The sequence below is a fragment of the Oratosquilla oratoria genome, chromosome 9 (assembly GCF_046742065.1).
Source record: "Oratosquilla oratoria isolate Oo_2021 chromosome 9, ASM4674206v1, whole genome shotgun sequence".
In the NCBI taxonomy this organism is placed as follows: Eukaryota; Metazoa; Arthropoda; class Malacostraca; order Stomatopoda; family Squillidae; genus Oratosquilla; species Oratosquilla oratoria.
The window spans coordinates 53090056-53117555 of NC_134785.1; the positions used below are offsets into that span (position 1 = coordinate 53090056).

Consider the following 27500-nt stretch of genomic DNA (forward strand, 5'->3'; position numbering starts at 1 on the left):
CGTGAACCAATCATCTTTAATACAAGCAATCTTATCTATTTGTTTTTATTTTATTTTATATTTATTATTCGTATGGTAAGGGAGTCACAAGGTGTGTAAAGTTGGTGTGTGGAACAAGGAGGATGGGAGGAAATAGAAGGAAGAGTAGTGAGTGGTGGGATGATGAAGCAAAGAAAATTGTAGAAGAGAAGAAATGTGTGTTCACAGGTTGGTTTCAAAATAGAACGAGAGAATCATATTAGAGGTACAAAGAAAAGAAAAGAGAAGTAAAGCAAAAGGTAAGGAAGGCAAGGAAGAGAGCGAATGTGAAATGGAGAAAGATTATGAGAAAAATATTGAGAGTAATAACAAATGATTTGGAAGGAAATTAAGAGAAGGGGAGGTGAATCAAGTAAACATGAAAAGTTAAAAGGTACAGATGGAGAGATGATAATGAAAGAGATGACAGTAAGAGGAAGATAGGCAGAGTATTTTAGGGAGTTACTAGATATGAAGGAGGGTAGGGATGGAAAGGCTGCTGCTGCTGTTGGAAGCTCTGAGTAAATATCGTGATGAATGAGGAAAAGGGAGGAGAAATAAGAAAAGATGAGATGAAAGCAGTTATTAAAATGATGAGAGCAGGTAAGGCACCTGGGTTGGATGGGTGTCATGCGGAGTGTCTAACGAAGAGAGGTACAGTGATGGTGGACTGGTTGGCGAAGTTGTTTAAGGTTTATTTAAAAGATAGTAGAGTGCCGGAGGAATACCTGTATAGTTCCGGTTTACAAGGGAAAAGGGGACAAGTGTGAGTATAATATTCAGGAGGATCAGTTTGTTGAGTGTAGTTGGGAAAGCGTAAGGAATATTTTTGATAGAGAGGATTAGGAGAGAAACAGAGGGAGTAATTGGTAAGGAGCATTGTGTATTTAGGACAGGTAGGGATTTCGTGGATCAGATTTTTTTGTGGTAAGGCAGATATGTGTGAAAGCTTTATGAAAAGATGAGGATGTTTTTGGGGCCTTTAATGATTTGGAAAAAGCTTATGACAGGGTAGATAGGAAGACACTGTGAGAGGTATTACAGATATATGGGATAGGAGGAAAGCTGTATAGAGTAGTGTAGAGTTTTTATGAGAGTAGTAGAGCCTGTGTAAGATTTAGAAATGGAGAGAGTGAGTGGTTTGATGTAAAGATGGGACTTCGCCATGGATGCGTTATGTCGTCTTGGCTGTTCAATTTATACATGGATGGGGTGGTGCGAGAGTTAAACGCAAAGGTAATGGGACGGGGATTGGAGTTGGTTAAAGAAAATGGAGAAAAATTGGAAATAAGCCAGTTGTTGTTTGCTGACGACACTGCGCTTGTGGCAGGATCAGGGGAGGAAGAAAGTTAGTGACTGAGCTTGGGAAGGTGTGCGAAAGAAGGAAGTTGAAGATAAATGTGGGTAAAAGTAAGGTGATGAGATGTACAAGAGGAGAAAGTGGCAGCAGACTGGAAGTGAGTAAGAAATGAGAGAGACTGAAGGAAGTGGATAGTTTTAGATACTTAGGTGCTAATGTGGCGGGAAAGGAAGACAGTGGAAGGGGAGGTAGAATGTAGATTGAGAGAAACGAGTAAATGCCTTGGGGAATTAGAAAGTGTAATGAGAAATAGACATTTGGGAATGGATGCTAAGAGGAGATTGGATGAAGTGGTGATCGCACCGACAGCACTGTATGGGGCAGAAACATGAACCTTAAGAGAGGAAGGGCGGAGGAGTTTGAATGTGTTTGAGATGAAATGGTTGAAAAGTATGATATGGGCTACTAGGCTGGATAGGGTTAGAATCGAGGAGGTGAGGAGGAGATCGGGGGTGGAAAGTGAGTTGGGAGATGGGGTTGATGAAAGAGTATTAGGTTGGTTTGGACACATGGAAAGAATGAGTGAAGAAAGTTTAGTAAAAGAGGTGCGGAAGGCAGAGGTGGAAGGAGTGAACATGGGGGGCGACCAAGGATGAGATGAATGGATGCGGTAAAAGGGGCATTGGGAAAGAGGAAGGAAGGAAGAAGACAGAAGATATGGATGAGTGAAGAATGGTTGTGTATGGATGACGCTGTGATGCATGGAAGGTAGTGTATGGGAAAGGGGTGGAGGAAGTATGAATGATATTTTGACGCAGCCCGAAGGGATTTCTCCCCGTCTTCTCTCTCTCTCTCTCTCTCTCTCTCTCTCTCTCTCTCTCTCTCTCTCTCTCTCTCTCTCTCTCTCTCTCTCTCTCTCTCTCTCTCTCTCTCTCTCTCTCTCTCTCTCTCTCTCTCTCTCTCTCTCTCTCTCTCTCTCTCTCTCTCTCTCTCTCTCTCTCTCTCTCTCTCTCTCTCTCTCTCTCTCTCTCTCTCTCTCTCTCTCTCTCTCTCTCTCTCTCTCTCTCTCTCTTTTTTTTTTTTTGCATGATGGGACGGAGAGGGGGGGGGGGTTCGCCAATTAAATGAAGCTGCCTTGTTGTAGATGTGCTGTGTCTTGCGGCACTGCTTCTGACCCAGGGCAGTGGACAGGATGCAGGGATGACCCGTCATCCAGGAGGTGCCAAGATAAGAGGGAGGGAAGAGGGGAGTGGAGTATGTGGGGATGGAATGGGTTGGAGTGATTTTTTTTTTTTTTTTTTTTCCCACTTTCCTTGTAAGGGTGAAATGGCCGTTAGTATGTGTATGTTTGTAAAATTATGCTGTTTGTTTATTATTTAACTATACCTATGCATTTATTTATGTATTTTATTTGTTATTTACATTATTATAGTTCTTATTTATCAATTTATTACTATTTTTTCGCATCCGACCTTGATATGGACCAAAAGGTCCCCTGTCGGCAAGCTTCGCCTTAGTAATCCTTTGTAAAACCACCGCATCACATGGGACTAAAGCGGGCCCTACACGATCAATGTTATTGCGCAATATTTTCTATTGTACAATACTATTGACGGTATATATATAAGGTATTGAGGAATGGCACAATATATTGAAGACATCAAATGTAAAGGTCAAACACGTGTGGCTTTTAAATACCATCCCTACACCGTCAATAGTATTGTACAATATATATCTATATTTATTTTGTACCTCTTTATTCAATGTTTAATTATTCATATCTGTTTATTTACTTAGTTATTTTTTATTTAATCATACTTATTCATCTATTTGATTGTTTGTTCATTAATTAGTTACATTATCTAATCATTTATTTTTTTATCTATTCATCTATTTATATCTTTGTTATTTATTCATTTATCTGTTTACTTATTTTTCTATTTACTTAATTCATTTTTCATTGATTTATCTTTATTTTGTTCTAGTTTTTGAAAAAAAAGATATATAAGACGAAGCTCTTATTTATTAAATCATCTTCTTTGAGTGTGTCCTACACATACTTCTTTCTGGCTGATAAGGATGAGTTTTTATCCCATATATTTTCAACATGCTACAACATGTTTTTATTAACCATCAAGTACATATTACACACACACACACACACACACACACACACACACACACACACACACACACACACACACACATACACACACAAACACACACACACACACACACATACACACACACACACACACACACACACACATACACACACACACACACACACACACACACACACACACACACACACACACACACACACATACACACACACACACACACTCACACACACATACACACACACACACACACACACACACACACACACACACACACACACACACACATACACACACACACACACACACACACACCCACACACACACACACACACACACACACACACACACATACACACACAAACACACACACAAACACACACACAAACACACACACACACATACACACACGCGCACGTATACACGAATACAGCCGCATGCAAGCGCACTGACGCACCTAATCATATATATATTCTAATTCCTTAACTAAACAAGTTTAGATGTCTCGAACCTACAAATCTCAGAGCGTTGACTGAACATCAACCCTGTGCCTCTTGACCCTTTCTGACCTTAACATCACTGTATCTGGAATTAGTGATTCCAGCACTGGAATATATATGGTTACATGTAATACGGCTCATCATTACTACAGGGACAATTTCAATTAAACATTTCATGGCTGTTGTTTCTTCAGTATCTAAAAGTAATGTTTTCAAGGTTTTATCGTTAAATGAAGACAAAGAACACAAAAGGAAAGAAGAAAGCAAAGACACACGTAGAGTCAGATTATTATGCAAACATCAGTTTATTTGTTTTTTCTTGTTTTTTCTTATTTTGTTTTTTATTTTATTTATTTTATTTCATTTTATTTTATTTTATTTCATTTCATTTTATTTTATTTTATTCTATTTTATCTTATTTCATTTTATTTGATGTCTTTCATGACCACTTTAAAATATTTTCAAAATATTAAGATATGTTTCAAATTATGCCGTACAAGAGAGTACATTTTGGTGAAAAAAAAGTATTGATTGCATAAAAAATAGGTATTGTTACGCCTTGCGTTAGCAACTCTCTAGCGGCATAATACCTAAAAATCTCATTTTATACATAAAATAGTATTTTCCAGCATCTAGCCATAACTCTTGGCCAAGAGGCACTACTTTAGGCACTTGAGCAATGCACATAAAGAAATACAAAGGATTACAAAGGCGGAGCATGCCGACAGGAGACCTTTTGGTCCATATCTAGGTCGGATGCGGAAAAAATCATAATAATAATGAAATAATAATTATAAAAAAAAACTATAATAATGTATGCAACAAACAAAATACATAAATAAATGCATAGGTATAGTTGAATAACAAACAGGTAAACAGTAAATAATAATAAATTGACACATAACTAATAATAAATGAAAATCAAACAGACAAATGATAAAGCAAAAACAAATAATATAAAATAAATTATAATCATTCTGGTAACTAAAGTCAGTGTATAGGGGAAATAGTAGGCCACAAAGTCTAACATAAGATCAGATCTGTTGATTCCAAAAAACAAGCAATATTACATTATGAGGAGGTGCCAAAGAAACCAGTCTGTCTGCCTTGAGATGGAAAGAATATATAGTTCGAGACAGTCGACTGCCACACCTACTCATGACGTCAAGTCGTTGTTAACTGACCATCTGGTTTTTTTAATCTTGGCTGAGATAATTTGTGTCAGTCGACTGTGGCATTTCCTTATTATGTCGTACTTTTTTTCCAAAATAAACTCACTTTATGTTATTTAGGTCTTTCTGAACCACCGGAAGAAAGATGCATAGAAAATGAGGTGACTGTGAAGAGGAGACCTAGCATTGCCAGGGGGATGGCAGAGCAGATTAGTTTGCCGAAAACAGATATGAGCTTTGGTGTTTACTTACACTGGAGAAAGCGGGAATGCGTGACTAATATGAAGTGCCAAGGTGTCGGGAAAGGGGGAACGTGTGAAGAAAAGAAAAGAAGATAGACCCAAAGAATGAAGCAGTCGGTGTGTACGAATGGAAGAGAAATGAAAGGAGAATATAGCAAAGGAAAAAGAATTTAGGGTAACGGAGGAGGAGATTTTGAATGGTCGAGGGATAAGGACGATCTTAGAGTTCGGTTTAAGATGTGGGGATGGATGTGGAAGTGAGAGTTGATTGAATGAATGAATGTAAGAATGGGCAACGGAAAAAGGATGGGGCCGGTTGAAGTGCTAAAGATATTAGATTATGTTCTCGGAACAGAAAGGACAATGTTAGTTTGGAGTTTCTACCTCACTTGTGCATACAGACGCTCACCACACTTTTACACCATAGTCCTAAGGCTCGCATTTCCTTGAACGAAACGCATAATAATCAAAGCAATCACTATTAATACAATAATTTGAACAAAACTCAGAATGTCATCAATTGTATTTTTAATGATACTTTGTACACTGTTTTACCAAACACATATCAGGGTTTGGGGGTTCTATATAGATACATACAAAGTCTGTAGTGATAATTTATTTGATATCTTAAGTTATTTGACCATCGAGACGGAGTACAGAAAAATAAAAGAAATAAAAATAGAAACGAATACTAGATTTAGTAAGACTTAGTCTTTTTTATTTCTTTGCATGACTTCGAACTCATTAGTAGTAAAGATTAACACATGGAGAAACCATCATTTATATGAACGACAACAACAGTTTCGTGCTAATGAAAGGAAATATATAGAAACACTTGGAGAACCCAAATAAAAGAATCCATCTTTTTTACACTTTACATGTTTTCTTAACAAAAATATAGACATGCAGGACGAAGACCTCTTCCTTTACCCTCGCATCTAGCTTCGCACCACCACCGACGCAATCATCGTCCATGTCTTCGCATAAGTGGGATCTTCAACCCATGTCAGCGCCAAAGTCACCCATATATTTTTCTTTCATGTTTTAATTTTTGTGTGTTTGTATGTGTATCTTTTCTTCCCAATACATTGTACTAACCCCCCTTATTTAGAGCAGTGCATCTTACCACCGAATCGTCCTCATTCTTAGAGCCAAAACTCCTACACTATCCCAAGTAAGTAGAAAAAATTTCGTTCTCAGTATCACCTAGGAGGCATTACGGTCTTTTCCTCTTCTTTTTCTCCTTCTTCTTCTTCTTTTTCTTCTTCTTCTTCTTCTTCTTTTTCTTCTTTTACTTTATTATCAGTTTAGTCCATGAATGTGTCCAAACATCTTTTTGACTCGGCATATCGCCCCTGTACACGCAGCCGTTCTACGCTAACTTCCATCACACTAAACATATCCCTTCCTTCTGCTAACAACTCTTCGTAAAACTCCCCCGCTACTCAAAACACCATGACAACACAAAATCTTATCACCATAGTCAAGGATGAGACCACATTACCTCTTTTTAACGGCAAGAGCATTCCTGTACCCATCTGCAACTCCTCATAACGTAAATCACATCTGCGTGTGCGAGCAGGTAAAGGCAGACCATGACTCCGCGTCAGTTGCTTGAACTCCTTCCCTTCAGCTTCACTCCGCTTCATCACAAGAAGATGCACCAGCTGCTAGTACAAATTGCTCAACCACCTTCATACAACAGAGTTCCTAGTGTTAACCACTCCAACCCCTCCATAGGACTCTAATTTTTCTACTCTACTGACAGCTGTGGACATGCATTCCAAACGTAACAGATGTACTACCTTCTCCTGCATGTCCAAATAAGCAAAACTCAAGTCTAAACACCCAATACATACCGTTGGTTTTTCACAGCCTGAGGAAACTTTCTTGTCCCTCGTAGAGGAATTCAGTACCAAATCCACCCCAGTCTCAGAAGTATTATCTATATTCAAACACACTCACGCAGTGCTCATCAGTCCAAAGACGCTGTTCCCTCGTGAGTGTACAAAGATACACACACATGTTTTTCAAGCACAAGACACCGATGTACTCTGTATACCAGAAACTTACCGTGTCAATGGTATTTCCCTCCTTTCAGCCATCAGCTCTACGTCAAAGAAATGTCACACTTGTATCTTAATTGTCAATAACACTAACGCACCCCTCCATCTCACAGTTGGTACATACATTTGCGATTTTGAAGTATATATTTCACGCATCAAAGTCATGGATGACCAATTCCCTACTTCTCAAGTTTGTACCACAATTTTCGACGTGCCCACAGCACAGGAACCTATTGATGCATAATATTTCAACCCATAGACTTCCCTGATGCACAAGCAGACTTGTTTTTACTTGCAACAAGCTGAGACATACTTTTGCCATTCCAAGTGAGCCCCTTGGAACTACTAATCTCCCTTCGTGAGAACACTAAACCACGTTACATTCCCGCATATAGAATGCCACACAGTGAACACATGATTGTAGATATGCATGATCTTCCACTTATCCAGATTAAATGGCATCAACCACTTCTCAGAACACTCTCCTACTTTCTCTAAGTCTGACATAAGAATTACTACACTTTCAGGTGCTGCGACATTTGCACCCAACTTTGTGTCGTCCGCAAACTCAGCTATGTGGCTTATAATTCCAACATCTGTATAACTGATATAGATGATGAAGAGGAGCGGACCTAATACAGATCCTTGGGGTACCCCACTGGTAATAGGAGACCAGCTAGACGATCCCCCATTAATGTCTACACGCTGTCTTCTATCTTTCAACAAGGCTTCAATCCAATTTAACACTGCTCCTCTAATACCCATGGCTCGAACTTTCGACATTGACCTCTTATGAGGTACTTTATCAAAGGCTTTCTGGAAGTCGAGATAAAGTATGTCGATTGCTCTGTTCCTGACATATTCTTGAAGCATGGCATAGAAAAACTCTATAAGTTTGGTTAAGCATGATCTGTGAGGCCAAAATCCATGCTGCGAGTCTAACAGCAGGTTATTTCCCTCCAGAAACTCAACTATTCTATCCACAATGACACCTTCCTGTATCTTCCCTACTATGGAAGTAAGGCTGATAGGTCGGTAATTCCCCGGATTTGCGCGACCCTCTTTCTTAAAGATAGGAGTCACGTTTGCCTCCCACCAGCCCCTAGGCACTTCTCCTGTCCGCATAGATTCATTAAAGATCTCTACTCGGTAGGGAGCCACCTGCTCGCGAACCTCCCGCTGTAGCTTTGGCAGGAATCCATCTGGATCAAGAGACTTGTTTGCGGTAACTTTGTCTAATCTGGCGAAGACCTCAATGTTCGCACAGTGAATACCCTTCATGGACTTTCCTTCGTGTACCAGAACTGGTTCAGCGATTGCCCCCTCTACTTCCTCAGTGAATACTGAAGAGAAGTTATTTACATTATTATAGTTTTTATTTGTTGTTTTATTATTAATATGATTTTTTTTTCGCATCCGACCTAGATATGGGTCAAAAGGTCCCCTGTCGGCATGCTCCGCCTTTGTAATCCTTTGTAATATAAGTTGAGAATAAGTTGAGAATAAGTTGAGAATATCAGCCATCTCAAGGTCTTTGTTCTGAAGGACCAATTTTGTTTCTAAAAAAAATTCTATTAATATATCTAAAGCACTCCTTGGGGTAAGCCTTGCAAGATGCGGCCACCATCTGCTCTTCAACACATTTTGCTGCTTCTATCATTCTTTTAGCCCCCCAGCGCTAGCGGATGTATTCTTGTTCGCCAAAACCGCTACGGTTTGCCTTATAGAGCTATAAGAATATGTTCTCTCCTTAATCGTTCCTCCTATAACACGTGTGAACCAATTAGGTTACCGACGTTCTTATTTGACTACTTTATTTGGTACAAAATGTGTCTGCTGTGACATAAAACGATCACGGAATGAGTCTCAAGACTCCTGAACATTGACACTTACATCAATCGCCAATGCACCAACTCCTCCTCTCTGCCCAGCAAGATCAGCTCTTCTCAGATCAGAAATGAAATGGTGCGTGTGTGGTTCTCTTTCTTGAGTTCAGGCTAACGTACTTTAAATCTAACAACATTGTGATCACTTCCATCCAGGGCCTCACCCAAAGATACATTGTGTACTATGTTATCCTCAGTGGTGAATACAAAATGTAGTATATTTTTTCCCTTGTAGGCTCCTGTATCCATTGGGTAAGAAAGGCTTCATCTGCAAAGCGAAGAAGCCTCCTACTTTTATTGTCCACTGTTCTGTTTTCCCAGTTTACATGACAGTTGAAATTTCATAAGATAACCGCTGTATGCTTGCTTATTAGATAATAATTTCCGTATGAAACCTAACGTCCTCGTCGAGACACTGATGTGGTGCCCTGTAAATTAGAATAGATCTGTACCATTCTTTTCTTAGTTGAAGATCCAAGCTAAGTGGTTATTTCTCTGTGCTTAATTTACGCTCGATACAATACAAGGTTTCATTGGTGTACATCACAGTCCTTCCCCCTTTCCGATTCATCATATCTTTGTGAAACAGCGTATGCCCTTGAATTTCAAATACACCGATAAAGTCGCGTCCACTTGCGTGGATCCAGGATTCTGTAATAGCTATTATGTCAAATATTCCTGTCCAATGATGAGAGAGAGAGAAAGAGAGAAAGAGAAAGAGAGAGAGAGAGAGAGAGAGAGAGAGAGAGAGAGAGAAAGAGAGAGAGAGAGAGAGAGAGAGAGAGAGAGCAGGAATGAACTCACCCGAGTGCACAGCATGATTAGAGGTAAAGACTGAACAGGCTTGTACAAGTTAACTGTACAAGCAAGTGGTATTTTAATAATCTATCTTCATTTTGGCTGACGTCAGGAGATTCTATCCAGCTGAGTGATCTTGTCCAATGATGATCCATTTTCTTCGAGTCCACTTCCAACAGAAAAAATAGTCTGGCGAGAGTCAGTTACATTTATAAAGGAACGAAATCTTGCTGGATGAATCACGCCAGAAATCAGAAAGGACAAAAGATAAAGAAAAGGAAAAAATAACACAAATTCTTGAACACAAAAACATTTATTTACACATATATTCACAGTCAAACATTGAGTAATTGATATATAAATCCCTATATTAAGCTGTATTTCGTTATGGAAGATTGCCTCTTTCAACTTTTTTTTCTTTACCTCTCTGGGACTTAAAATTAAGTTAAACTTGTATATTCGTTATAGTGATTATGCAGTGTCATACATACCTAATATTTACACCTATATTACAATATGCCGGCCTTAACTCTAGTCTTATTTAGTAGTAGTAGTAGTAGTAGTTGTAGTGATAGTGATATTATTATAATTATTAGCAGTAGAAGTGCTAGCAATGATAACCATTATTTGTGACATTTTTGTTTAATTGTGTCAGGATCTGAGTACGACGAAGCTCGGCCATGTTGTTGCTGCCGCTAGTAACGTCATCACGATTTGGGCCAGAGGAAGAAGAAGAAGAAGAAGAAGACGTTGCTCCGAGGTCGAGGCTGCGAAACAAAATAATAAAGTTTGATTACAAACTTTTCGTCGTGGAGTGTATGTGTGATTGTCTGAGATTCTCTGATAGATATTTAGATATGAAAATACGTGACTGTATACATCAATTTATAAGTTATACATATGTATGTGTAGAGTATATGTATATGTATATGTGTATGTATATATATGCATATTACAAATTATTACAAAGGAGGAGCATGCCAACAGGAGACCTTTTGATCCATACAAAAAATCATAATAATTGTAAATGAATAAATGAATAAATAAGTAAATAGATAAATGAATAAATATATAAATAAATGAATAAACAAATAAATCAATAGATAAAAATAATGATAATATAAATAATAATAAATAAAAAAATCACTTTTGATGGCGTCAACTCCCTTTAGAATCTTAAAAACCTGTATCAAGTCACCTCTGAGTCTACTTTTTTTTTTTTTTTTTTTTTTTTTTTTTTAGGTAAAACGGTTTCATATGTTTCTAGCTGATTTTCGTATGATTTATTTTTTATATTTGGAATCAGTTTTGTGGCTCGCCGTTGTACTTTTCCTAATCTGTCAGTGTCTTTAATGAAACAAAACAGCATATTCCAAATCTGAACAAACTAACGATTTATATAGCTTGTTAACGAGAGATGGAATTTTGAAGTAAAAAAAAAATCGCGCAATCAGTCCTAGAATCTTATTTGCATTCTCAAAGACTGAAATACACTGCTTAGATATGAAATCGTTACTGATAATTATGCCAAGATCCTTTCACTATCCACTTTTATTAACGAATTTCTAAATAACTTGTAAAACTTGTAATCGTACTAACTGTTATCTTTACCTATGTGCATAACCTTGCATTTATTTGTGGTAAATTTCATTAGCCATTTTACTTTTCAGACCATTGCTATAGTTCATTTAAATATCTTTGAATATCTAATTAGTTTAGGTGATCATTTGCCATTCTGCACAGTTTTGTATCATCTGAAAATTTGGAGACATTAGATTTCAGTTCGTGGTCTGTATCATTTATATATACTATGAATAGAAGTGGCCCAAAAAAGGAACCCTGAGGAACTCCGCTCGTAAAAAATTTCCATCTAGAAGATTTACCATAAGAACAACTCTGTTTTCGGTCATTTAACCAACTATATGTATAGGTATAATCATGAGGAGACGGACAGGAAGGGGTCACCGATTAAGTGAAGCGGCTTTGCTGTGGATGTATTGTGTCTTGCTATAGTGCCTCTGACCCAGGGCAGTGGGCAAGATACAGATATGAGCAGTCATCCATGAGGAGCTACGATGAGAGGAGGAGAGAGTTGTGGATAAGAGGGGAATAGGTGGGAGTAGGTACAGGACTTTGAGTTGGCTACCTCCCTTATAAGGGGGAAAGAGCTCTGTATATGGAGAGATGTGTAAATATATATGTATATGTATATGTACATATCACAGACTAGTTTTTCTTCTTTTTCATACATACATTTATACATGCATGCATACATACATACATACATGCATGCATACATACATATATGCATACATATACATACATACATGCATACATACATAAATACATACATACATGCATACATACATAAATACATACATACATACATACATACATACATACATACACACACACATACATACATACATATGTACATACATACATACATACATAAATACATACATACATACATACATACATACATACATACATACATACATACATATGTACATACATACATACATACATAAATACATACATACATACATACATACATACATACATACATACATACATACATACATACATACATAAAAGAATACATGAATTTATGCATTCAAGTATAGATACATGTAGAGATGAATACTGAATACTTTTATACATGTGAACATACACCACATACACACAAACAAACACAAAAACGTATATGTTTATCCTCACCAGCATTAAAGTGGTACTGCTGAGCTTGGAGGAAGTCGTGTGTGTAGAGGTGTTTAGTGGTCGTCTCCTTGTGGTCCGGACCCAAGCTCGACGTACAAGAAGCGGCCAGCTCGCCGCGTTGGAAGAAGTCGGAGTCGGCCGAGAAGACTATGCTGATCAATTGACGATTTTCATAGGGCCTGATGTAGTCCTGGCGAATAAGGAAATATTTCATGCAATATGCAAACTCAGTGCATAGGAAAACACAAGGTCTTAAATAATCGTATATTTGTTGTTTTCATTAAAATATAGATTAACATATATTCGTCTAAATGATAAGAAGTATGAAGGGAAAAATACAGTACTTCCCATCCTGGAAGATGAAAGCGAGAGGGGTGACATGGTAATACTTGTTATACTAGAAAAATACATAGAAAAAATGGACATATAGTAGTTGCTGACCTTATGAAAAACCAACTAGAGGTCATAGTAGATAATTGAATAAACAAACTTTTTTGAAAGATGTTAGAAAGTATAGCCTTCCACACATAAGTGTAGACCTATGCTGGACAAATTCATAACCCGAGCCATCACCATAGATAAATGAATTACAATATTTGAAAGATGTAAATTTATATCTATGTACCAAGAGCTTTTTCCCCTTTATACTGGAGTTAGCTAAGTCAGAGGCACGTACCAATTCCCACCCACTGCCCTGGGTCAAACGCAGTGCAGCAAGATACCGTACATCCACAGCACGGCCGCTTCACTTAATCGGCGAGTGAGGCAAATTCACGTACTTCAGTTTGTTGGTTTGCATGTCCCAACTTGTAGAGCCGGCTTTCTTATCTCCGCTCCTGTCGCTATGCTACAAGTTCTAATTTGCGAAGCCACGCCCCTTTTTTGTGGCCTATAAAAGGGGCAGAGCTTGACTCTCTCGCCAATGCTCTGACCTACGGGTTACAGCTTCCTTCCCCTCCTGTCTCTACGGCCTTGTTTGCTGTCCCGTTGCATACTTGCCTGAGTTCATTAGGTATAAATACTAAACTGTTCAGCCTTGATTATTACCATTCAGACCTCTCAAGTGTGATATTTATCATAGGATGTATTATCTAATTTAAGTTATATTTACCATAGGATGTATTATTTAGGAAGTTATATTTATCATAGGATGTATTAGTTAGGTAAAGCGATATTTAGCTTAGGATATATTAGTTAAGGAAAGTGTTATCTAACATATGATTAATGTTAGGCCGTCAGAAGTACGACGTATAAAATGTGTTGTTTGTTGTATTGACCGAAGGTATAGGATATTGTTTAATAATACCTTACGTTGACCTAGTATTACAAGAACTCGCCAAAACCAGTAAATTGCATTTTGTGTGTGTGTGTGTGTGTTTTTGCACTAAATCTTGTGCTGTCTGGTATCCCCCAACCTAATGAAAACTGTTTCAAATTGCCCTCTGAGGAGCAAACTATTATTCTGGGTCCTCTCACCTATATCTCTCTACTCAAAACGCACCCACGAGGTTGTATGCTGTCCGGAATCTCAACCTGATCAATTTGATTAAATTGAACTACATAGATAAATGGATCAAAGACGGGTAAGTTGCCCTATTTGACTTTTTTCAAGTAAGTAAATCATACGCATCTGGCAACTCTGATACCACTTGCTAATGCACGCAGCATAGCTTAGTCTAGTTGGTGCTTTCGTACGGGAAAGGAATATTTGAATGTTGATGTTAAGTAAGACGAACTATTGGTTTGAGGTAAGACGAACTTGGTTAGGTATTGAACAACAGAAAAGAGGAGAGACCCATCTGACGTCTGTTAATGTCTTTTAGCCCTTAAATTCCAGCGAAGAGCAAATACCATTGTGCGTCACTAAAAAAAGAATCCTTGACCTCCTTAAACATTTTACTTTATTAGTACTATCTAACTGTAACCCACCACAAAAAATTACTTTCTGTAGATTCCCCAGTCTCTATGACTCATAAATTCGATACTTACTAGCAACTGACCTATTTCAGCTTCAAGTATCCCCTTTTGAGCACAGTACAAGTCGTGTTTGAAAATATTTCTGGACCTTCGATACATAATCTCGGACGCTGCTAAGAGTTATATACGATATATCATTTCCTGATCGGAAAACCACTGTGCAGAAGAATTACTTCGGAAAGGTTTATCTGAGCGACAGAAATACTCAAACAACTCTACTCCTCCCTTTGACGCCACCCTTACCCCAAAGTATCTAAAGGATTTAAAGGTATTCACTTCCTCCAGTCTCTCTCCCTTAATACTCACTTCCAATTTCTTGTCATCCTATCCCCCTATATATCTCATTACTTTACCTTTACCCACATTGATATTCAACTTCCTTTTTTCGTACACTTCCGAAACTCCATTACTAACTTCCTTAATCTTTCCTCTGATCCTACCACAAGCGTAGTGTCGTCAGCAAGCAACAACTGCCTTATCTCCCATTTTTCTCCCATTTCTTTGGCCATATTCAATCCCCGTCTATTACCTTTGCATTTACGTGTCGCACCATCCCAGCTATATATAAATTGAACAGCAGTGGTGACATGATACATCCCTGGCCTAAGTCCCACCTTTATCTCAAACCACTAACTCAATCTATTTCTAATTCTAACACAGCCTCTACTACTTTCGCAAATATTCTTGACTACTCTTAACAGCTTTTCTTCTATCCTATATATCTGCAAGACCTCTCACAGTGCCTTCCTCTCCAACATATCATAAGCCTTTTCCAAATCCATAAAGTCCCCAAAAAATCTTTACCTTTTCCTAAAGCTTTCTCACATATCTGCCTCACTACAAAAATTTTATTCACGGAACCTCCACCTGTCCTAAACTCATACTGTTCCTAACCAATTACTTTCTCTGTTCCTCTCCTAATCCTCTCAACTCAAAACCTTCCCATAGGCCTTCCCAACTACACTCAACAAAATGATCCCTCTGAAACTACTACACTCACACTTGTCCACTTTTCACTTGTAAAGCAGGACTAAACAGGCATTCTTCCGGTCCTCCGGCACTCTACCCTATTTTAGACAAACATTAAGCAACCTCACTAGCCAGTTCATCATCATTGTACTTTCCTTTTTTAGACGCTCCGCATGACACTCATCTAACCTAGGTGCCTTATCTGCTCTCATATTTTCTCATTTCTCCTCCAATTTTATATATATATATATATATATATATATATATATATATATATACAAATATAGACATATATATATATACATATATAAATATATATATATATACATATATAGATATATATATGTATATAATTTACATTCCATTATTTTGAATATAAGTTTAATTGATACCGATAAGTCCAATTCTACTTAATTGGTTCTAATATCTTAGATCATAATTTCGTCGTTTTAATTGGAACTACTCCAAAGGCTCCCAACCACACACACACATCCATGGGTCTCTTTATATTCTGGAGACTTAAAGATATCCATGAAAAAAGACAAGTCCACACTTATTTCCAATAGACTGAAAATATTGGAAACAAGGGCTACCTTTATCGATCGAACCAGTGCTTTCGCGTCTGTAGGGTGGGGCTGGCAACGTGTTAGCTGAAGGTTCACCACGCTTTCACGAACATCCGGATTCTCTATCTTTCTAAGGTTCCTTGTCCGCATATGTCTCTTTTATGGCCCATCCGACACTTGCTCATCCTTCCTCTTCAGATCCTGACGTCATTTTATCACGGAAGGGATCTCCTTAGCTTGTCTTTTTTCTTTCTTACCTTCTCTCTCTTTCCTCCTTTCTTTTCCTACCGTCTTTCTTCTTCTTTTCCCTGTTTCTGTTTCTTTGTTTTTTCTCTTCTTCGTATACCTTTTATATTTCTTCTTCTTTTTTCTCTTTTTTGTTCTTGTTCTTTTTATAGTTCTTCTGGTTGTTCTTGTTCTTCGTACTGTTCTTCTAGTTGTCCTTGTTTTTGTTATTGTTCTTCTTTATGTTCTTGTTGTTGTTGCTGTTCTTCTTCTTCTTCTTCTTCTTCTTCTTCTTCTTCTTCTTCTTCTTCTTCTTCTTCTTCTTCTTCTTCCTCTTCTTCTTCTTCTTCTTCTTCTTCTCCTTCTTCTTCTTCTTCTTCTTCTTCTTCTTCTTCTTCTTCTTCTTCTTCTTCTTCTTCTTCTTCTTCTTCTTTTTTTTCTTCTTCTTCTCTTCTTCTTCTTCTTCTTCTTCTTCTTCTTCTTCTTCTTCTTCTTCTTCTTCTTCTTTTTCTTCTTCTTCTTCTCCTTCTTCTTTCTTCTTCTTCTTCTTCTTCTTCTTCTTCTTCTTCTTCTTCTTCTTCTTCTTCTTCTTCTTCTTCTTCTTCTTCTTCTTCTTCTTTTCTTCTTCTTCTTCTTTTCTTCTTCTTCTTCTTTTCTTCTTCTTCTTCTTCTTCTTCTTCTTCTTCTTCTTCTTCTTCTTCTTCTTCTTCTTCTTCTTCTTCTTCTTCTTCTTCTTCTTCTTTCCTTTCATCTTCTTCTTTCCTTTCTTCTTCTTCTTTCCTTTCTTCTTCTTCTTTTCTTCTTCTTCTTCTTCTTCTTCTTCTTCTTCTTCTTCTTCTTCTTCTTCTTCTTTTTCTTCTTCTTCTCTTCCGTCAAGATCTGTCCATCTTTTCTTCTCAACTTCACTCACCTCCCTTTCCTCTCTTAATTTCCTTCCAAAACGTCTTTTTATTATTTTCAAAATTTTCTATCAAACTCCTTCCCCATTTTACATCTGCTCTCCGTTTTATCTCATTTGTCTTTTGTTTTACTTCTTTCCTTTTTTCTTTATACTTCTCATACGTTTCTCTCATCCTACTTTGTAACCAGTCCCTGAATGCTTGCTTCTTCTCTTCTACTACCTTCTTCACTTCATCATTCCACCACTCACTACCCTTCCTTCTATTCCCTCCCGTCCTTATTGTTCCACATCCAACTTTTGCACATCTTGTCACTTCCTCCTTAAAATACCCCATTCCTCTTGTACACCAACTCCCACTCTATCCTTCACCACTTCACACACTTCTTTAATTTTCTCCTTGTACTCCGGTTCCTTTTCCTTCCTATTTGAACATTTTGTTCTAAACACTTCCCTACCTTCTGTTCTTTTCTTCTTTCTCTATCTATCCTTCACTCTCAACGTACTTTCCACCAAAAAATAACCTGATATTCCCCGACTCTCTCCCCTAAGACCATGTACATTAAAAAATCTTCCTACTTTTCTATTGGGTATTACTATCTAGTCCATTAACGCTCTACCTACCACCTTTCCATCCAGCACCCTCTCCCATGTGTAATTATGCTTGACTTTTTTCCTAAACACTGTGTTACCTATCATCAACTCTCTTTCTAGACACATCTTTACCATCAACTTTCCACTACTTTTTTTCCTGCTACTCCACACTTCCCAACCACTCCTTCTATCGGTTCATCTCCCACTCTAGCATTGGGATCTCACAATACCATGACATTGACATTTTTCCCAAAACACTCTATACTTTCATTTCAATGTATCCAAAACACCTTCCTTTTCTCTACACTCCTCTTACTACTTACAAAGACCCACATCTTCCTTCCCAGTTTCACCTTCATCCACATTAACCTTGAAGAAACCTCCTACTCCACCACACATTTACCTACCTCTTCACTTACTAGTATAGCCACCCTTTCTCTTCCTCGCCCTCTCTTTACTCCCGATATCTTCCCCACTACACTCCCAAACTCAAAATCGCCCCTCCCTTTCAACCTAGTGTCACTCAATGCCGACACATCCATCTTTCTTAACACAAACATACTGCCTATCTATTCCCTTTTACTCTCATCTGTACCACACCCACGCACGTTAAAAGACCCAAACATTAGGGTTCTGGTTGGACAACTCCTCCCAGACCCTCTTATGCCTTGACTTCTCACAGGAATGTTCCCTTTTTGGGGCTACATAAAGAAGGATGTCTAGTCCCATCCTCCGTCCAGATGTAGAGATGACACGTCACCCACGAGTAGCAGAGATGGAAGTGGTTAAAAGAATGGTGGAGGGGAGTGAAATGGATGGGAATAGGTACGTTCCTTTAATTTAGCTACCCCCCTTATAAGGGGGAAAACCTCTTGGTATATAGATAGATAGACTATTCCATAGGAGCCTTCTCCTCCACAGATGTTGCACACCTTTCTTGTCCAGTCCGTTTTAGTAAATGTCTTTAGTATTACTGTCCCTCCACTTGTGTCCTCTCTACTGTCCATCTGCTAGTAAGTGTCTTTCTTTTTCTCTTTATACACCATACCTTTGCGGACTTTTCTTTTCTACTTTCTCTGGCACTTCTACAACCTTTTACTCGTTCTCGTACTATTTCATTTTTTATCTTGTTATTTTTAGTAACCCCACACAGCTATTATAATATTGTCTTTTCCCACATTTTCGCTTTACTTTCTTTTTCCTTTTTGAGGTGATATAAGAATTTTTATATCTAATTTACTTTTTATTTTCAAAATCTTTTTTTTTTGTCACATAATACTTCCTGTTTCCTTTAATTATGCCAAGGTGACTGTATCCTATGTAGATATTCCTCTCTCACCATCATACGTCTATACTAGTTTAATATTCCCCTCGAGACATTTACCGTTTATCCACAATTCTCTATTTGGCTACAAATAAAGTAAAGAAGATAAGCTAGTAAATTGATCACAGAATTGATGACAGAAGGATTGGGAGCTCTGGCTGTTCCTGCCACTATCTCTGCTTAGGCACCTTAACTTACACTCTCTAGAAAGGCGCAGAGTGCGGGGTGATCTAATAGAGGTGTTCAAGTGGATAAAAGGCTTTAACAAGGGTGATGAAAACAGGGTCATCATATCAAAACAACAGGGCAGGACTCACAGTGATGGTTATAAACTGGACAAATTTAGATTTAAAAAGGAAATAGGCAAGAATTGGTTTACTATTAGGGTGGTCGACGAATGGAATAAACTTAGTAACCATGTAGTAAGCGCTGAAACTATCAGTCGTTTTAAGAAACGATTAGACAACTTTATGGATGGGGATGACAGGTGGTGATGGATACGGAGCTGCCTAGTGTAGGCCTTATGGTCTCTTGCAGTCTCCTTCATTCATGACAGGTGGTGATGGATACGGAGCTGCCTAGTGTAGGCCTTATGGTCTCTTGCAGTCTCCTTCATTCTTATGTTCTTATGTTCTTATGTTCTCATATTCTCAGTTCTTCTTGGTGTACTTCCTGTACCGCCTTCTTTTGTTTTCTACTTCTCTCCCTCGTTTGAGGAGAGGATGACTGAGGTACGACACAATACTTTTTGATCCCTGACAGTTGTTGTTCGGTCGGGTCTGTTTTCACATTTCTTCAGACCATCGCCTGAACCAATCGCCGCACAAATCGTTTGATAGTTTTGCCCTTTCGTTTTTGAAGGAAAACCAAGTAAGACATGAACATGTATAAGTACAAATAACATAAGTACAAATAGTTATGAATAAGTATAAATAATTAAGAAGTATAAATATAAAGTGTAAATGTATATGATGTATAAATAATGCATAAATGTACAACTTATGAATAAGTCTGAGGTTAGCCAAAACAAAATATGTAAGGTTCATCGTGTCCTTAGCAAAGAGTTATTCCTTAAACTGAAACAAATCACCTGGCTTTAACCAGAATAAAGACTAAACGGTCAAATATCAACCTCTATCTTTATATCAGAATACTCAATATCAACCCACAACTCCATGAAAATAGTATTTAATTGCCAATGATGGAAACCAACATCACCTCTTCAACAGGAGTGAACTGTCTCTTCTTGTAATGAATTAAAGCAACACGTACATTCAAGTAGACAAATATCGAGAACACAGAGTCTACGCAAGAACATATGCCAAACTCTCATACCATTCCAGGCACCCGAACTTGTCTCACGATGTATCAGAATTTTACTCTTTTTGTTGTAAAACTCACTTAATTTTCAAGAAAGCTTCTGTATGTAAAAATTGATTAATAACTCAGCAATGAAAGATATATCTCCTCAGTTACGATAACCCATAGGATGGTGTCATGTGCCTTCAGTGGTATCTCCCCATTCCACAGATCACAGCAGTCTCGATACTTATTTGACGATTGCTACAACATTCCTCGGAGGAGCTGGCAGGGGTCCCTTAAGGACCCGGAACCTACCTGCGGGGCCACTTGACCATTGATCGTCCACGTGAGCACAGGTGTATACTCAACGTTCTCCGATGTACAATTAAGTGCTACGATATCGTTCGAGCGGTAACGAGGAAGTGCCCCGTGGATTGTTGGTGGCAGGACACGCTCGTCTGTTGGAGAAGAAGGAGAAGATTAAATCCTGATGGAGGAGATTATGGAGGGAGTTGAAAATGATGGTGAATCTGGAAAAGGGAATTAGAAAATACGTCTAGAGTGGAAAAGAAAGCTAGAGCCAATGGATGCGAAAAATTAGAATCTTATGGACGAGATAGTAGAATGTTATAAGATGATTAGAGAAGCTGAAAGAAGAGAAGAGGAACTAATAGAAATGGAGTAGGAAATTAAGAGGCACTATAGAAGATACATACATATATTATACATATACCAAAGGCTTTTTCACCCTTACAAGGGAGGTAGCCAAAAAAAAAAAAGGCATAGAAACCACTCCCACCCATTCCATCCCCTACATACTCCACTCCCCATTACCCTCTTCTCTCCCTCTTATCTTAGCACCTCCTGGATGACGGGTCATCCCTACATCATATCCACTGCCCTGGGTCAGAAGCAGTGCCCCAAAGACACAGCACATGCACAGCAAGGCCGCTTCATTAAATCGGGGACCCCTCCCCTCTCCGTCCCCTCATAGAAAATGAAGAAGGAAGATAGAGAACAATAGGAAAGATGGTGGATAAAATTAGGAGCTGATACAGAAGATGGAAGAGGGAAATACAGGATGACAGATAAGATAGAAAATGGAATCAGAGTATGATGGAGGAAATAGATGAGGAGGTTAGAAGGTGGTGCAGAAGATAGAAGAAATAGATATAATCTGATGTAAAAGAAGAAGGAGGGAAGTGTTAAGATGAAGGGATATTGAGACAATAGGACAGGTGTTAGTAAGCAATGACAAGAAACCTGAAGGTAGGATGAAATTTCGCTTTTGGCGTTTGGCCAAATGGGCTTCGCGGGAGAAACTTTGTTCTCCACTCAATCTTTTTCTTCGCTTTCATATAAAGAAGGACGTTGGAAGGTGTTGGCAAAGTTTTTTTTTCCTTAGGGTGGGTGGGGGGAGTTAGAGATTGGTGGAGTGAGTAAACGGAGTCAAAGAGAATGTTAGAGTGAAGGAGTTAAGTTAAGGAATGTAAAAGAAAAAAGAAAGAAGAAATTCAGCAGTTTTGGAAATAGAAGTGGCCGTTATAGAAAACGGAAGAGGAAGGTCGCGACTGTTGGAGAGGAGTGAGAAGATAAAGGTTGCTGGAGAAGATGGATGGTGAGTTGGAGTCTGATGAAGAGATGAAGACGAAAGGAGATGGAGAGGGAGTGATAGAGATGGAGAGGGAGTGATAGACATCCATGGAATCAGGGTGTTACGGATGTTGAAGATGAAGAGAAACAAAGGATTATAAAAGATTATAAACGTGGAGCATGTCGACAGAACTTTTGGTCCATAACTAGGTCGGAAGCGGAAAAAAATTATAATAGTAATAATAGATAAATAAAAGAAAAACAAATAAAACTTATAATCATGTAAATGATAATAAATACAGTAAATAAATGCATAGGTATAGTTAAACAATTAACAAATAGGTAAATAGTAGATAATGATAAATTGACAGATAACTAATAGTAAATGAAAATCAAGCAAATAATAATAAACAAACAAACAATAACAAACAAATAAACAAATAATATCAAATAAATGGCAGGCATTACAGCATCTTGCTTAGGTGTTTATTTAAACGAATCTTAAAGCTTCCAACTGAACTACATTGCACTGCCTCTGCAGGAAGTTTATTCCATTCATTAACTACACGGTTGGCGAAGTTGTTTCTACCCATTTCCAAATTAAATCTATTTCCTGACAGTTTGAGACCATTATTTCTTGTCGGATTCTCATTCAATGTGAAAATTTTGTCACTTTTGATGTTGTCAATTCCCTTTAGATTCTTAAAGACCTGTATCAACTCTGGAAGTTGATAAAAAAAAAAGTTGAAGAACTCGGGTTACTGGAAATGCGTGAGGATCGAGTAGATGGAAGAGAGAGTTTGAAACAGAGAGGACTGAAGGGAGACTTTAATAACCTTTTGGGTGGAAAAAAGTATAATTTCCTTTCGGAAAAAGTTTAAGAGGTAATTGTGTAGATGCTGTTGAAAAATATTAATTGAATATTTTGAGAGTCTTGAGGAAGATGGAGAAGAAAGCCACTGTGTGCTGGAGAATATAGAGAAAGTATATTTGATGAAAAACAAAATGGGAAGAGGATAAGCGTTGTTGGAGAAGATGGAAGAACCAAGAGGAAACTGCTGAAGAAGATGGAAGAAGGACTTATACACTGTTAAAAAATATAGAGAGACAAGTTAGAAATAGATGAAGAAGTGAAAGCTGTTGTAGATTGCTGGAGAATATGGGGGAGGAAGTTTATAAACCTCGAGAGATAATTGCAGGTTGTTGGTGATAAAGGAGTGTATTAGAGCTTGTTCTAGAACAGTGGTTCTCAACCTGTGGACCATGAGACCCTATTGGGCCACGACGGTTCACAAGTGGGGCCCCCAACCAAAAGCCACTAGCAGTTAGTGGATGGAAAACGATTAGATTTAGTGTTGAAATCATCTCCAGGAGGTTAAAGAATAGCAATGCATAAGTACGAGGTATACGTGAAAATAGGTTGAGAACCCCGGTTCTAGAAGAAGGAGAGTGTTAGATGGGGTGACGGAGGGAGTGTAGAGTGTGTTTCAAGAGATGAAGAAACTAGAAAGAGGATGTTAAGGGAAATTAGAAATTAGATGGGGAAGTAATAAGAGGATCCTGCAGAAAACGGAAGAAGAATCTAGAAACTGTTAGAGAAAACGAAATGTGGGGATAGATACTGTTAGAAGTAGACGAGGAATCCAAGAGGTTTTATTTTATATTATTTGTTTATTTGTTTTGTTGCTTTATTCTATATTATTTGTTTCTTTGTTTTGTTATCAGTTGTCCGTTTTTATTATTATTTGCTTGATTCTCGATTATTATTAGTTATATGTCAATTTATTATTATTTACTATTTACCTGTTTGTTTATTATGTAACTACCTAAGAAATTATTTAAGTATTTTGATTATTATGTACATTATTGTATTTTTTATTTATTCATTTATCTATTTATCATTATTATGATTTTTTCGCATCCGACCTAGATATGGACCAAAAGGTCTCCTGTTGGCATGCTCCGCCTTTGTAATCCTTTGTAATCCTTTGAGGTTAATGAGGGGTGTCTTAGAAAAATTCAGCAGTCGAAAAATTTGCGACATAAGTAATAACACAGAAATATAGAATAATTTTAAAAAATTAGTTTTGGATAAAATATCATAAGTAGATCGTTATGTTACAAAACCAGTTAAAAAATTACTCAATTTTCCAAACGCAACAGCTTATGATACGACGCAAACGTATCTAGTCCTATTACAAATACATGCACAAGTATTCAAATACGGTCAGAATTAAATTTTATTGACTGATACCATACCATTTTCGGTAAGCCTGGTATTAGGGTCGAACAGTCATAAACCATCAAATATTGAATGCATATTATTTATCATTACAGTAATAATCTCAGTAAAAATAAATAGAAAACCAAAATCAGATTGCATTCCTCTGTCCACATTAATTAAAAACAATATGATATACGCAAATTGGATCTCCTTTATAGTAAGTAGGCGCTGCAGAAATAAATAAAAAATAAACTGACGATTGACAAAGTAAATGAAAATGTATCACCAACTATGGACAGGATGAACCGAAGCCAGCTATAACTCAATACTGAGCAAGTGCTACGTACATGAATAGAACAACCTGGCGACAAGCAGATTAGGAATAAAAGCACCAATCAGCAATGATGGGGTTGATCATAAAAACGGAAGGTTTTTCTCAGGTAAACAAATTCTTCTTGCGAAAGACTTAACAAAAATCCCGTCTATGATTTCACCGGGATGGAATTAACATATTTGCTGAATCAAATCACCTGGTCAGTTTCTGAAAATGATCACCGCTGTTGTTTGAGGCGTCATAATATATATGTATATATATATATATATATTATATATATATATGTATATATGTATATGTATATGTATATGTATATTTGTCTGAAATAATCTTAAATATATATATATATATATATATATATATATATAAACACAAACACACACACACACACACACACACACACGGAAGAAAAGAATTAAGAAATAATCAATTAGTAAAATATCCCTGATATTGTTCAAAGACTCATTTTAGCCTTAAAGCATGAGGCAGACTAAGATTCATAAAGTCAGTATATCATAAGTTTCACCTAAGTTTTCACTCCCACCTTATTGAGTGAAACTTTCACTTTCGTTTTAGTTGTCGTCCAAATGGTTTCATTTGTTTCCATGACGAATCTCGTCCATCAGACCGTCTTTCAACGAAAGAATATGTTTAGAATAAGACAGAAACCTACTGTAGCTGAAACAAACCACAAATATCGTAGATTAAGATAAAAAGACAGTATAGTCAGAAAAATATGAAATAAAATAAGAATATTGTCAAAGAGCGCAAATACATGCCTAAAGTAAGACATATCCACCGTCGAATTAACACATAAGTAGGTTGAGATTAATTCGACAATGAGTTGAGGATGAAATAAAACAAGAATATTGTCATAGAGCGCGAATGCATGCCCAATGCAAGATACATCCACCGTCGAATTAACCCGTAAAAAGGTTGAGAATAATTAGACAATGAGTTGTGAATAACAGGCAAATATAATATGAATAAGACTGAAATGTATCAGAAATAACGCGATCATATCGACATGATGACATGCCCGGTGAGGTGGACATCATCTTCAATCGATCCGAGGAATCCACGATTCTGAATTCAAGCAAGAAGAGAAGGAGGAGGAGGAGGAAGAGGAGGAGGAGGAGGAGGAGAAGGAGAAGGAGGAGGAGGAGGAGGAGGAGGAGGAGAAGGAGAAGGAGGAGGAGGAGGAGGAGGAGGAGGACGAGGACCAGGAATTGGGCGAATATGGGTCTGCAAACATTCCAAGGTCCTTTCACCATCCTAAGCACCTCTACTCTCCTCTCCTCTCCCCTCCTCTCCTCTCCTCTCCTCTCCTCTCCTCTCCTCTCCTCTCCTCTCCTCTCCTCTCCTCTTCCTCCTTCTTCTTGTCCCTTTCCTTCTCCCTCGACTTCTCCAAATTCCTCACCTCCTCATGATATGATGCTCACCAAATTCAACCTTTGTAGTGCTACTTTAAACTTCTTCTTATCTTTACAACCTAACCCAGAATCACCAATGCCAGAAGAGCTTTGTTTTATCCGACGAAAAAGGACTACTACTACACTTTTACCTCACCGATCCTATCCCTCGATGTTTCTTTGTATATAGTTTTATTTCTTGAATTCCCTCTATTTGTATATAATTAGGCTTTAAGTTGCTGAAACATATTTTAAGGTGTCTTAACTTCCCGCTCTTGTTCAAATAGTTGTTAATAATTCATTAAGATTATTTTGTTGAAGATAAGTTTATAGTAAGTTTGTTTTGTCAAATAAATGTTAATTTTTTATCTGCTTATCTTTCATTTTATCACTTAATAATGATGGGGGTGGCTTGGGTTATCATATATGCTGATTTCAAGCCAAAAAAATAAGGATTGATGTTCCATCACTCCCGGTCGGTGTTCCACCACTCCCGGTCGGTGTTCCCCCACTCTGCGGTCGGTGTTCCCCCACGGTAGGGGAACATCGACCGAAGTCCCAAAAATATTTGAAGTGCAAAATATGACACTTATTTACTGAGTTGAGGATTTATAATTATACCATAGGTGAGCCATGATGTGAAGTTTATTTGGGACACAGTGTGCACTCTCTCAGGTACAAAAAGGAATGTTTATGCAGGTTTTTCTACTATTAGGTCGGTGTTCCCCCACATCACCCTATTTGCCGCGAATTGAATTCATGCAGAATCTAGAGCCGGGGTTTTGGTGACTAAGTGGTTACGTTTGCAAGTGCACGCATCATCAATCCTACCATAAATATATTTTCATAACTGTATCTTTACTTCAGCTGTTATCAGACGATTTCATTCGGCTCCGGGAAACCCGTCCTTTCACTCAAAAACTAATTAAAATCTTGTCGTCAATCATAAATCAAATGTCTATCCTCGTCCTATATTTTTGTTCTGCCTATCACTAAGTAAAAATTTCAATTATGGACATCCCCTTTCCGGTTTAACAGGGACTTATTTACACTTTCAATCTACTTCAAGTCACCGGAACTAGTGCATGATCATTCTCACTAAAGTCAGTGATATACTCTACCCTTTCTGAGGTCTCGATGTTGTGATATATTTTTCAACGGAACATGATCAAGTAACTTTTCTTAAGTTAATTTCCATTAAACAAAAATCCTTTCATTCTGCATCGAAGTCTTCGTCAGTCTGACCAACTACTGCC

At 37.7% G+C, this 27500-nt stretch overlaps 1 protein-coding gene across 3 annotated transcripts in view; it reads right to left on the reverse strand.

Annotated features, from left to right (window-relative positions):
- Positions 1-10408: 10408 nt before the first annotated feature.
- The window catches only part of LOC143028412 (uncharacterized), a 185917-nt gene continuing 168825 nt past the window's right edge, over positions 10409-27500 (reverse strand). For all 3 annotated transcript variants that reach the window (XM_076190452.1, XM_076190451.1, XM_076190450.1), the window contains exons 5-7: positions 20997-21139; positions 12827-13016; positions 10409-10872 (exon numbers count right to left, since the gene is read on the reverse strand). In XM_076190452.1, coding sequence (XP_076046567.1) covers positions 10757-10872; positions 12827-13016; positions 20997-21139 — 449 coding nt within the window. In that variant the 3' untranslated portion in view covers positions 10409-10756. The remainder of the gene's footprint in view (positions 10873-12826; positions 13017-20996; positions 21140-27500) is intronic.